At 44.3% G+C, this 13,809-nt stretch overlaps 1 protein-coding gene across 1 annotated transcript in view; it reads right to left on the bottom strand.

Moving 5' to 3' along the window:
* The window catches only part of SPTLC2 (serine palmitoyltransferase long chain base subunit 2), a 340,212-nt gene that overhangs the window by 146,978 nt on the left and 179,425 nt on the right, over positions 1-13,809 (bottom strand). The window contains exon 6 of the mRNA XM_078659973.1: positions 3,394-3,487. Within this exon, the coding sequence (XP_078516099.1) occupies positions 3,394-3,487 (94 nt within the window). The remainder of the gene's footprint in view (positions 1-3,393; positions 3,488-13,809) is intronic.

The raw sequence follows: 13,809 nt of genomic DNA on the forward strand, positions 1-13,809 counted from the left end.
AAGGAAACCTATTGAGTTTGAAATGTGCCAATGCATGGTTGCTTTAAGTGCTACCTGCTTTGTCAGTAGTAAGGACTGCCTGACACGGAGTCAGTGTCCCGCGGCTTCAATGCAGAAGTGTATGGGTAGTGGTACTGGTGGAAGAAATATTGGTAGAAGTGGTGGGAATGGTGTTGGGCTGGTAGCCAAATCCACGACCCTTCAAGGACTTGGTGGCATGTAACTCTCCAAAGACCTCTCAGCTAGTTCCTGTGTATGTCACTTGTTTCAAAAAGTCAATCGCATCCGTGGCTCAGGTCTTTAAAATGGGTGTCGCGTCAGCGTTTGCAGCATGTTGATCTGTGACACATCACCAGTTCAAACCAACTCCACAGCCCCCCGTGGGATAGCCAGGTTTACATCCAATTTAAAGACCTGAGCCACGGATGCAATTGACTTTTTGAAACAAGTGACATACACAGGAAATAGCTTAGAGGTCTTTGGAGAGTTGTTTGGGGAAAAATTCAACGAGTACATTTCAAAACCAAATTTGAGAGAGCTACACGATTCTTCCTTGACGGTTGACGAAGAAATCTTTGGGGATTCGAAACGCGTAGACCTTGTTGCTGTTTAGGACAAATCGATATTGATTGAATTCGATGTCAAATTTTAATGTTCTACAATCCAGCTGATGGCCTTGTTCTTCAAGTACTTTTTTGTTTTTTTTATATGAAGATATTGAATTGAGTAGGCCTTGCCATATAAAGAAAAGGAAATTATAAATAACAACAAGGGCGCCCATTCGAGTCAGTACGGGACCTCGGGGATTATATTTAAACAAACAACAGTGGTCCCAAGCACAAGAAGGATAGTAACATGCAATAAATATAGACACAATTGACACTATATTGAAAAATGACTTGTCCAGCCGGACAGAGGTCCAATTTTTACTATAAACAATGAATATTCAGAAGGAATACCTTCAACATTTCAAAGAGAGGGGCACAAGCCTGTGCCCAAACATGTACAATTTGACATAGAGAGTAAGATAGTCAGAGAATAAAACAGAATTCTTAGGCAAAAGCCGTTATTTTCTGTAAGTATCTCAATGACAGAAATTCCATAAACCACCCGGGAAGCAATTCGAGTCCATTGAGAAGGCTCCCCTCCCCCCACGCGACCGAGCATCTGGCTAGCGCGCGGTTTACTTCATTACCGGCCGCCCCGCGGGAGTCATTTCACCGCGCAATTCTTTTTTTGGAACTCTATTTCTAATCAGTTCCAGCTTGGGACCCCCATCGGCGTCCACACGTGCATGGCCCCCACTCCCTGTGGCCACCCACCGGCTATCATGGCTTGTACATATTAGGCAATATCTTGTCCTGATGATGATCTCTGTGATTTTGTAAATGAGATCGAAACGCCGTCGACTTTAAAAACACCATATACTGTAAAAATGTATGAAATGCCATGTCTGGCAAGTAATGGTGGTTTATGGAATATCTGTCATTGAGATACTTACAAAAAATAACAGCTTTTGCCTAAGAATTCTGTTTTATTCTCTGACTATCTTACTCTCTATGTCAAATTGTACATGTTTGGGCACAGGCTTGTGCCCCTCTCTTTGAAATGTTGATTCTGAATATTCATGGTTTATAGTAAAAATTGGACCTCTGTCCGGCTGGACAAGTCATTTTTCAATATAGTGTCCATTGTGTCTATATTCATTGCATGTTACTATCCTTCTTGTGCTTGGGACCACTGTTTGTTTAAATATAAAGAAAAGGGTGTGTTGAGATACCCCAGGGCTGGCTTGTGTATGGATGGTGTAAGAATGTATGTATGGATGGATGTGAGGATTAGGCAAATAGGTGTATGATTCTGTCATAGTGTGTATGTTGTGTATACAGTAGGTTTTTAGAGAGTGATTGTTGGGTGCATTTCTAAGGATCTCCCAAAAGAGAATTTTTAGTTTTTTGACGGGGCTTCATTTCATATATGTAGGAGTTTTATTCTGAAAAATTGCTGAAAATATTGAAAAAAATTTGATGTGAACTGATTTAAATAAAGCGTTTTGATTAACTCAAATGGAAAAGGTGGTTTTGTTAGGGCAGTTGTTTTGCTTCATTGCCTATCAAATAACTGGTGAAAGAAAGTTGCAGTACTGGCAGTTTGTATTGTTTATTGTTATTATGGCGTGGCCTTACTGCGCATAAGCTAAACCCTGTGTTTATCCTAGTTGAGAATAGCGGCTCGAGGATTCAGTGCACTGGAGCGTAGTGATCAGCAACCGTCAGATCTAAAGTCCCGGCATTGCAGACGGCTAGATTCTGACAATATCATTTTCGTTGCAGTAGTAGAGGTGAACTGCAGGAACTGACAAGAAAGAAGTTGTAAGTTACGACATCAATCCTGGAGCAGTGTTGGAGTAGGTGTATTGTGGTCCAAGAGAGTAGTCACAACAGGTCTTGAAACTCCGACTTCTTCAAAGAAAAAACAAGTTGCAAACATCTGCCCCCAACATTAAATGGCAGGCGCATGCAGAGGAAGTGTACATAAAGCCACACATGCTATATACATCCAGACACAGACACAAACACACACAGACACACACACAGACACACACACAGACACACACAGACACACACAGACACACACACAGACACACACACAGACACACACACAGACACACACACAGACACACACACACACAGACACACACACACACACACAGACACACACACACAGACACGCACAGACACGCACAGACACACAATTAAAAAATGCTTTCAGATCACGGCCATCCTCCATTCAAGAAAATTAATAGCGGACATCATGCTGCACTGCTATTTATTCATCACACAACGATCTTCTTTTTTCGAATGTTTACCAAACACAAAGCAGCTGTCACTGAGTGGGTGCATAAACAGGTCTTGGGCAGACACGTGTTAAGATACACTTTAGGTTGATTATTTTACTCTGGCAATAATTCCTTGATTGGCCAATGTGGATAATTTATACTGCCAACAGTATTACCTGAACTTATGCTTATGGTAGCAGGAGGGAAATTCTTAGAGCTTTATAAAAAGCAAGATGGGTTTAGTTTTCTTTTCTGAGTTAGGAAAGGGAATTGCACAGCTGAACACCGATGGCAAAGAGATGTGACTTTGACCTCTTGAGAAGTATCAGGTGAGAGACTACTGCACAAGAAAACTGAAAATTTTGCCTAATTGTGAACAACAGAACAACGGAACAATGGAACAATGGAATTTTACTAGATCCAGAAACTCCTCAAATTTCTCATGTATTTGCCACTACACCGGAAGCCCAGTGTATCTTGGTCCCTACACAGAAAACCATATAAATCACCCAAATGCTAGACCATGCCAAGGAATAGGGCTCAAGAATACTCACTGTTGTGTTTGAAGATTCGAATGGTAGCACCAGACAGCCTAGCTCCAAGTACCAATGATGCATGGTTCAGTTCATCGCTCAAAATCAAGCAGCCCTGTAAACAATAGCACTCTGAATTATTAAGGAACATTTATACAACAGCACCATACACTCCTCAGTCTCAAGAGCTGCAACTCCTTCAGTCCTTAAGTCAAAAGGCCTCATGAGGACTCGTCCAATGCAATGGCAGCTCTAATACAAAAACTGCAATCACTATATCCACAATGATCGAATCCCATTCACTAAACAAAGAATATGGGAAACTTACTTACTTGTACTCTCTCTACTCCATTCATCTTCAGTGAATTTATTAACACTGAATCGTTCACTTTACAGTGAGATCTGGGACAGTTACAAAGGGGGGCAATTTTTCATTTTTAGGTTATCGTCACTTAAGGTGTATTTTGTTTTTTTGTAAACACAGCCCGTTGAAACTTGAACACAATTTAGAGGATTTGTCTTTTGAAACTTCTTTACTCATATCTTAGAAGAAAAATAAAGCATGAAAAAATAAAGATAATGATTAGCTAGGCCATACATACTAACACAAAGAAAACCACTCTAAGCCAGCCAGGGTCAATCACTGCCAAAGAATACAAAGTTGTGACAGCTAGGTAAACAATTAAACTGGAGCTGGAAGTAAGCAGCAGGATAAAAGACCACTTTGTCCAGTTTCAGATTTTGCAAGGAAATGTAAGGACTGCTCACCAATTCTGCGAAAATTCCCAAGAAACATTAACTTTTGCCCCTGCATAAACGTATCTTCAGTCATATTCATGAACACAAATAATACCAAGCCTCTATGCATCACAGAGGCAGGGAAATGGAACAAGACAATAAAAAGAAAGCTAGTCATCAATAGAATACAAATCACTAAGCAAGAAGAAGCTTAACTCCCTTGGTAATCTACCCTTTGGTAAACATATAGGAAGTAGTTTACTGCAAACATATGAACTGATCTCCTGTAGATCTCCAAATTCCAGAATCTGAAACATTGATAAAGTAGGATTTGGCAGTCACTTTACTCTTCCAGAATGGGGCCTAGGATTCCTAAAAAGGATTTATTTGTAGATCTTTGGTCGAAAGGGGTAAGAAACAAAGCAATAGGATACTGCCTGCTTCACTGTCACCAACTACAAACAGATTATGCAATAATGAATGAACCTCTGTTTGGCCTCTCACATTTCTCTATACTCTAAATAGGAGCTGAGGGCACACTTTAGATCAAGGTCCTACAGATAAAGTGGGAGAAGGGACACTTCTGTCCGTAATGATGGATTTGGAAAAATATAGGATGTGATGAACTACTTACTTACCTTCTGCAATGCTCTTTGTGGTGCATACTCTATTTAACACCATATTACTCAGATTTTAAACATCCCCAGATTGGATCTGGATTTTTTCACATACCAGCGTGCTGGTATGTGGAACCATCATAGTCCGTGCTGGTCTTACACAGCTTCCAAAACGGACAGTGCAGTATATTGCCATTATCTCTAAACTCTGATGTCAGTTCATCTTGAACGCTCCCACACCCTCACATGCAGACCAAACAGCCTTGTTATAATCACAGAAGCTCACTTCACAGAACGGAGAGGAGGGAGGTAGCAGGGAATCTCCTGGATAGACTATTCACCAGAATGTACGTAACTTGTACTTCTGATTGATATTTCTAATTGCAGATTCCTACCGGTTAGATAGATACCAGAGCTGTACATCCCAAATAGTAGAGGGTCTTGAGAGTCTAGTCACACCAAGAAGTCCTGCAGAAGTCAGTGGGCAAACCAGCATTCTCCACAGACTTGACTGTCAAGGCAGTGGTTCTTGATGAATGTATGAGGAATGCCCACTTAGCACCATGTCAAATATCAAATTACAGTGACAACCCTTTCCAGCGCTGTTCAAGCACCGTAGGCTCTGGTGGAACACGCATAGGCCATTTGTGTGCTCCTTCTTGGCCAGGCATATCAGATTTATTTATACAAGTTAATCCACCTGCACAGGGTTAGTTTCTGCATCGTCTTCCCCTTCTTCGCACCACTAAACCTCCACAAAAAGCCGGTCATCAACTGGTTACTCTCTAGTACACTCAATGTATTAACAGAGCTCTCTGGGTCTAGTCAATGAAGCTTTTCACCCTCCCTACAGGGAAGTGGTAGAGAGAAAAATGCATATACGATAATGGATTGACTCACGCTAAACATCAATACATCATTTGGCAAAAATGAAGCACAAAGCTCAGAACCAATTTCTCAGGGAAGAAGGTGTTGTATAGGGGAGGCATTGACAGTGCTGGCAGTTCAGCAATGAGGCGAGCAGTAGTTGTTACAGGAAACACCATCCTGATGGTGAGCAGTCACAAAGAACAGTTGTGCATATGCACAAAAGGCAAGCCTATTAAAAAATTAAGGAAAACAATAAGGTCCCACTGTGGCATAATGAAAGGCATTGGTGTAAACAGTGATGTCAGTCTTTTGAGAAATGTCATCACAACTAGTGACTTGAATAACTAAGCTTGATCTGGCAAATGCGAAAAGGCTTAAAATTTCAGATACAATCCAAATGCAAAACCTTTCTCTGCCAAAGATAGGAGGAACAGAAAAATAAGATAACGTGGCTTGTAGAGGGAAAAATACCCACAACAGGCCGCAAATGTCGCCCAATGACCTACACTAATAGATCTGATATAAGTGTCTCTAGACTCAAGAATCACATCCACTACTTCAGCTGGTAAGTCGAAACTGCTCATTAAGCGCAGCTCAAACTCCCCGCATAGAGGTGTAGGTTGTGGAGATTCAGGGGCAGAACACTACCTTGTTGCCGTGACAGGAGTTCCATACGAAGAGGTAGACTGATCGGAGGACAAATGCTCAGGCTCAACATATCTGATCCAAACCAGAGCTATCAAAATGATCTGAGCCTGATCAGTCCTGACCTTCTTTAAACCTCTGGGTCAGAGAGGTAGTGATGAAAGAATTTCTAGGACACAGCAATTGCAGCACTGTGCACTCTCAGTGGTGGCATAAAGAGCTACCCAGAGCACAACACACTAGGCAAAGATGCACTAAGCCACCTCCAGATGAAGACACAGTTGGTGGTCTGCCAAATGATGCCTGCTAAGATTGTCTGCCTGGGACCGGAGCGATCATGCCAAATGATTGGCCACTAGGAAGAACTCCTCATGGTATACCATGTAAATAGGCGCTGTACTCCTGGCAAAAGTTCCACAACCCCAAGCCTCCCTGCTTGATGCAGTACCACGTAGTAATTGAGTTGCCCGTCAGGATCTGAATTAGCCTCCACTTGATGGCTGGGAAGTAGGTCTTCGGAGCAAACAATTGGCACAAGCTTCAGAAGATGGACGTCAGAATTTCGCTCCAGTGGGTGCCAGAGACCCCCAGCTTTCACTTCTAGACAGCCGCCCCACCCAGAGATTACGCATCTGTCAGTCTGTCTCTACTGTGAATTGTGCTTGGGGCAGGGAGAACTGGCTGCTGCACGACTGTTGTGCTCACCATTGAATGTCCTGGACGGACTCCTCTAACAGACAGGTGCCGTCAGATAGGCAGGCAGTCCATTGTTGGATTAACTGAAAGTGGAGGTTCCACTGCAAGGTCCACACATGCCAACAGGCATGAAGGACCAGAATGATGCATAAGCTAGGAGTCCAAGAAGCCGCAGACTCATCCACACCAGATAGCGGATTCACGCTTTTATTCTGAATGTCCCAAACTTGCTGCAGGGTATGGAAGCCTTCAAAACCACTTTGCCCAGAATGGCCTCTATGAAGGGCAATAGTCTGTGAAGGTACTAGATGGAACTTTGGCTCGTTAATCGAAAACCCCAATGATGAAGACAGGTAACCGTTACCTGCAGGTGGTCTGCAGCGGACTTTGGCGAGCTGCCTTCAGCAACCAATCTTCAAGGTATTGTATTTCCAACTTGCAAATGCAGGCAACGGCCGCTGATAATTCTTTCGTAAACACATGAAAAGCAAATTGGAAATGCAGCAACTCAACTACAAACCGAAGCCAGCATTAGTTGGGACAGCAGGACCAGTACATGAAAGACTGCATCTTGCAGGTCTAAGGACACCCCTCAGTCCCCTAGAGCAAGGGAGGAAAGGACTTGGCTAGGGATTGCCTTCTAAATTTATGCTTCCATAAGGAGGAGTTCAGGGAATGAAGATCCAAAAACGGCCTGCGCCCTACATCTTTTGTGGTCACCAAAAAATTGTGGCAGAAACTCTCTGTAACCGGGGCCGTCCGTCCTTCCCCGAGGAGGGCTCTCAAGTAATCACATGTGACCCCCCCCTCTTGTTTCCCCAGCCGCAGCAGGCCCCAGTATGGTCGGACCCGGAGAGATACAGCTGCGACGACGAAGAGGAAGAGGACTGGGGTCCCTTTAAGTGGACACGAAGTATGATGGGGGAGGAGCCTAGTACGGTACTTGAGGACAGCATCGACAGCCCCCAGGGGTGTTACTACACCGGAGGAGCGGTCAGCGTGCAGGAGAGAGGAGAGGCGGTAAGCAAAGCGGAGGAGTGGAGGAAAGGAGACGAGTGGAGAAGTGAGGAGAGCGTCCTGGACCCAGAGAGGATCGAGAGACAAGGACGGAGACCGGAGCCGCGAGACCAAGTGGAACCCGAGGAGGTTGCTGACAGAACGGATCGACATCCCTCAGAACCAGCTGAGCCCGGAGGCCAACACCGCGATCCGCCCAGCCGTACGCCAGGAGGGGTACGGCTAACCGAGGTGCGTGAACGCTTCCTGGGGTGGTGGAGGAAAGGGCGAAGCCGGCCTTAAAGTCCCCGTTGTATATATCGTCTTGGGCCCCCCCCACTCTCCCCTTCTCACTCATCCTCACATTCCCGAACACGCGTCCCGCTAGCATAATTGCACCAAGGGTAATAAGCACGTCCCTCACTGTTCCCTGTCCCATTGTGCAAACAAGCAGCTTAGCTTGAATACTTACGTTTTCCTCATTTTGTTTGTTTCCTCCGGTCTTGGGCGAGAGCGGAAGCCACGGAGCCTCCGGAGCCGCGCAGAAGGAGGAGCCCCGTCCGAAGGAAGGAGGAGGGCGTCATCCGGAAGACACGCCGTGAGAGGAGCCGAAAGACATGTACTGATACGCTGCTCTTGAAAATAAATCGTACAGCAACAAAAACCCGTCTGCTTCCATTTCCTAGTCCCGCTCTTACACTCTCCTAGTCTTTTTCAGCCTTCAGTACCTTCTCTACGGTCTTTTTGGTCACAACCAACTGAACGTCATGAAGAAGGATGGCAGAATGATCTACAGAGTGACAACAGGTGGGATGGAAGTGGGAAAATGTGAAGGGCAGTATGTAACCACTCTGAACTATTTGATCACCCAATGATTGCATGTTATAATTTTACAGCCGGATATTTAGAAACGAATTTGGGCCCTAAAGGCTGAGCATAGCCAAGGGAGGGGAAATCAAAGTGACTTTGTAGCTGTTGTGGCAAGTGTGGTGTAAGATTAAGATTGTTGTTCTTGGTTGTGTTCACACCTATGTGACCACCACGTCTGCTGGGGCTGTGAAAAGTTGCCTGCTTGTAGTGTATGGGTTGTGAGGGGCTAACGTTTGGCAGTAAGCTAGGCCTGTTAGGTTAAGTGCTCGATTACCCGAGGGTGTCTTGGCTTTGGCTTTGATAAAGGAGAGAGATTTAACAGAAAGATCAGATCTAGCAGATGCTGAAGAACCAAATCTTCAGATGTTTCCCAAAACCCAACAGATTGGGATAGTTTTTATTGTGTAGTGGTAGAGCGTTCTCTGATTTTGACATGCCTAGAAAGAAGCTCCTGCCGCCGCAGCTGGATAGTTTGCATTTAGGTAAAACAATATGTTTAGCAGACACACAACGTAGAGTTCTGCCTGGGAAGTACCAGTTAAAACTTTGTTGAACACAGATGGGGCCTAGGCCGAAGAGTGCCATGTAGTAGAGTGCCCAGTCCCCAGTAGCCCTGCGCACTGGCTCTTGGGCCTGTTCCCCCACAACTCCAAAGCACGGGTCACCAGTAGATTTCAGGACCTGGCCCGGATACTGGCTAAAAGAGCAATAACGCAACATTGGAAGGCCTCTGTGGGACCCTGACTTTCAGTATGGAAAAGAGAGATAGAAACATGGGTGGGTTTTGAGGAGGGATTGGATCAATTGAGAGAGTCATGGCCTTGGAAGCATTGCTGGATAATGCAACGGTTCCGAGACTCTGCATCAGGAGAATCCATTCCAGCAGGACTGTCTCCTAGGAGGAGCCCGGTGCTACATAACTTGGATGGGGAGGGACACAAAGCTAACTCGGATAGACCAGAGGATATATAAAGGATTGAGCAATAGGATGGGAGGTAGAGCAGATGGGACAGAACTACAACTAAATATTAGAATATTAATATATTAATCCTTAGCATATGGAAAAGGCCTGCAACATGGGGAGGGGATTTGGGAGGGATTAGAAAGTTATGGGGTTCGTTTGCATGTTATCAACAGCTATCTCAAATAAGAGACAAAGTAAATCTGAACACATACTGAGAATGATGACTAATGAATAATTGAACTACAGTGTTTGCCTCATGATAGCTGTAAGAACTAATCAAATCTGTTAAAAAAATGGAGTGCCTTGTAGGCATGGCACTGTAATTTAAAAGTGCATCTCTGTCTGATAGGGAGCCAAGCAGGTTTTTAAGGCTGTGGCTAGGAGGTGATGTTTGGGTATCTTTAGAAGGAGTCTTGCTGCTGCATTTTGTTGTACCTGTAGCCTGTTAAGTATGTGCTGATGTGCGATGAGTAGTAAACCGTTGCAATAATCCAACTTTGATATAACTATTGATGCAATAAGTGTCTTTTGGAAGTATAAGGGAATAAATGAGAGGATCTTTTTTTTAGCATTCTCAAGGTGAAGAATACCAAAGAGGAGTAGGTATTGACATGATTTGTGTAAGTAAGTTTATTGTCAATCATAACTCCCAGATTTTGGGCCTTGGTGACGGGGACAGGCAAAGGGCCCATCTCCGCTGGCCATCAGGATGGGGTCCAGAAGGAAGTTTGTGCACCAAAGAGTATCACATCCGGTTTTCCTGCATTCAATTTCAGACAGTTCATGCTCATCCATGAGCTGACTGCCTGCATACAGACGCAGAATCTGGCACTTATGCCTGTGACCTCTATGTCCAGCAATACGGCAATCTGAGTGTCGTCTGCATAAGAAGTCAAGGAAAAGCCAAAGCTTTTGATTATATTAGCCAGAGGTGTGATGTAAATATTAGAGTGGAACTGAGCGAGGATCCCTGGGGGCACCGCATGGAAAGAAGAAAGAATGAGATTGGAGCTCATCAAGTATGACAGACTGTTCTCTGTCAGAAAGAAAGGATTTAAGTAAGTCCAAGGCTGTGACGAAAACAATGATTTTAGACAAATGTTCCAAAAGCACTCCGTGATCTACCAGATCAAAAGCAGCAGAGAGATCAAGCAGCGTAAGTGCTGCCCTTGGCTCTGATCGAGCACCTGCCTGATCTCTTCGATTGCATTGATCATGGCTGTTTCCATGTTATGGCCACTGTGGAAACCGAACTGTGTGGTGTCTAGATGATAATTATACTGAACATGGTCCATCAGCGGAGTGTTTACGGTTTTTTCGATAATCTTAGATGGAATTGGGAGACGTGATATTGGACGATAACTATTAGGATCTTTGGGTTCAGAGTTGCTTTTTTTTTTTTAATAATGGGAAAATTGAGTCTTTCTTCCGAATAGATGGGAATTCGCCAGTAGGAGTAATTAGCTGGAACATGGCTGTAAGCTGGGGGATGATGGTCTCTGCCAATGAAAAGGCTATCTTTGCTGGGCACAGGTCTGTGGGGAACCTGACTATGTTGTTCATAGTAAATCAGTTAACTGTTCTAGGGTAGGCGGTGTAAATTTAAAGAGACTGGATCCGTTCTTGCATGTGATGATGGGAGCATTGATACGGTCTGATTTGGGAGAAGAGGAAGAGAATAGGTTGTAAACTGCTTTCCATCTTTTCCAAAAAGAAGTCCGCTAATCTTTTGCAGAGGGATTGGCTGCTAGAGTTGGTCATAAAAGATACATCAGTGGTTAGCTTAGTCACTGTTTGAAAAAGTTCTTGCGAGGAATGTTTTGCTTCCTCTATCTTTCTGGTGAAATAGGATGTTTTCTCTCTGAGAATAACAGACTTGCTTTTGTTCCCTTAGCTCAGCTGTGAACCAAGGGGCTGAGAGAGTCTTTTGTTTGGCTTTCCTCAATTTAGGTGGTGCTAGTGGCTGGGCTGCTTTATGCTATATATTGGGAGGCCGCTATATTAATACCTGTGGAAAGAGTGGGAAGCAAGTTCTTAAGTTTCTCAGCTACAAGCCGTGAGTTTCCTCTAAATTTGTTTTTATTTTTGGTGGAACTGACGGGCCTGTGAGAGTAAGCCTTAAGGAGCGGATTTTAACCCCTTCAGTGCGGCGCACATTCAGCGGACGTCGCGTGCACTACCTCGGTAGTGCTGCGCACGTCCGCTGAACGTTCAGGCCCCGCCCGCGCAATAGAACGTTCCGCACCAGCGCGGAACGTTCGGCGCAGCGGAGGGGTTAACATGACTGTTATTGAAACACTCCAGAACAGAGTCAGCCTTTTCCCTGAAAAGTCTGGAACTACTAAAATAAATTTCGATAAAGGATGCTGGAATGTCACCGTAAACATCTACTGCACACATTCAGGAATGGAATTAGATTATGACACTGGTGCCCATGTCATGGCCCATTCAGTCCGTTGTGTCCACACTAGCCCACAACACATTTTGCAGTGTCCTGTCCATCCTGGATTCTTTGGGCAGGAATTCACCAAGGACGTCTGCCAAGCTTTCACTTGCCAAGTCACAAAGAGTTTTTAGGTATCCGCTTATGAGATAGATAGGGCTGGGGAACCAAGAACCAAGCTGGAGTAAGAGAACACACTTTTGCCAAAGACGGCCACACTTTTTGACACCCGATTTTGCAGTGCATAAGGAAACTCAATAGGAAGACTACTTGTGGAATCCTGGATCACCAAGCTGTCAGGAGTGGGGTGTTGAATTTGTAAAGCTTGGTGTTCAGGGTCTGGCCTATGCCATCTAGCTACTGGGTGACTAAATGAGGGAGCCAACACTGCTTCCTCCACAGTGCCATCAGAATGTCCATTAGGGCCTCATTAAATAGTAATGAGGGTTAAATATACAAGGCCCTGGCTGCTATATCTCCGTGAACAGGTTAGCTTTAGTTTCTACAGTTGGAAACTGATAACTTCCTGCCATTTCAGCAAATAACTGTGAAAGAGGCACTTTCTTGGCAAAGATCTTGATTTGGTTTCAAAAGTAGTATCTAAGCCACTAGCATTTTCTAAATCTATTAACAGCCCAGCATCAGTGTAATGATGGGGAGGAAGCTGTCCAACTCTTATCGTAGGATCTGGTCTCTTCTAGTTGCCCAAGCAGGCATCCTGAGCAGCCTGAATAATCATAGGTCACCTGCGCATTCAATAGATTACGCCCACCACAGCCTGTTTGAGATCGCTGCTCTGTGCCGTCTACTTGAGGTAAACTGATACACAAAGTTTTCACTTGTGGATATGCTGTGGCACATGCAGATTGTGGATTCTCAGATCTACACATCGTTCTCGTTCTCCGTGACATGGACTAGCTTTCATGGAAGCTTCAACCCCGTTTAGGCTGAACACTAAAGTTTATGTATGTAGGAACATAGGTCATATGGATGCAACTTAGATAACAAGAACCTAGCTACAAAACAACAGAAGGCCCCACACAAGGGGCATATACCGTGGATAGTGCAGAAAAAGGGTGCAGGAGATAAAGGAGCAGGCATACAGTCTCAACGGGGTGGGAAGAATTTACAGTAGGGAGAGGAGTTTCGAGGAGTCTTGACAGAGTTGGGACAGGAAGAGGAGTCACAAGGCTAAGGGAAGAGTGGGTAGGAAATGTTTCCCACTAGTCTCTTCAGGGTTGTTCCACCATCCGGGTAGTAGCTGGACCACCCATACTCCATAGAGATTAGGGGCCTCCTTTCCAAAATTATTTTTTTGTTCTTAAATTACCAGAGGTATTAAAGTAACCCTTTGACTTATTTTTAGATGTTTCCTTAGAAAGTTGATGCTCTCTTACATTGGAGCACTTTTTAGCTATAAAATAAATGAGCAATGATGTAAACATTAAAAAAAGTGGATAGGTCATTTCACAGAACCTCACCCTTCCTAATCCAAGTTACAACATGTTGTATCTTGGAAATACAATCATATGCAAAGTGGCAACCCCTTTAGTGGTTACCTTAGGCTCTTGCACCAAAAATCTTATCAAACCACAAAT

This window comes from Lissotriton helveticus, chromosome 9 (genome assembly GCF_964261635.1).
Source record: "Lissotriton helveticus chromosome 9, aLisHel1.1, whole genome shotgun sequence".
Taxonomy (NCBI): Eukaryota; Metazoa; Chordata; class Amphibia; order Caudata; family Salamandridae; genus Lissotriton; species Lissotriton helveticus.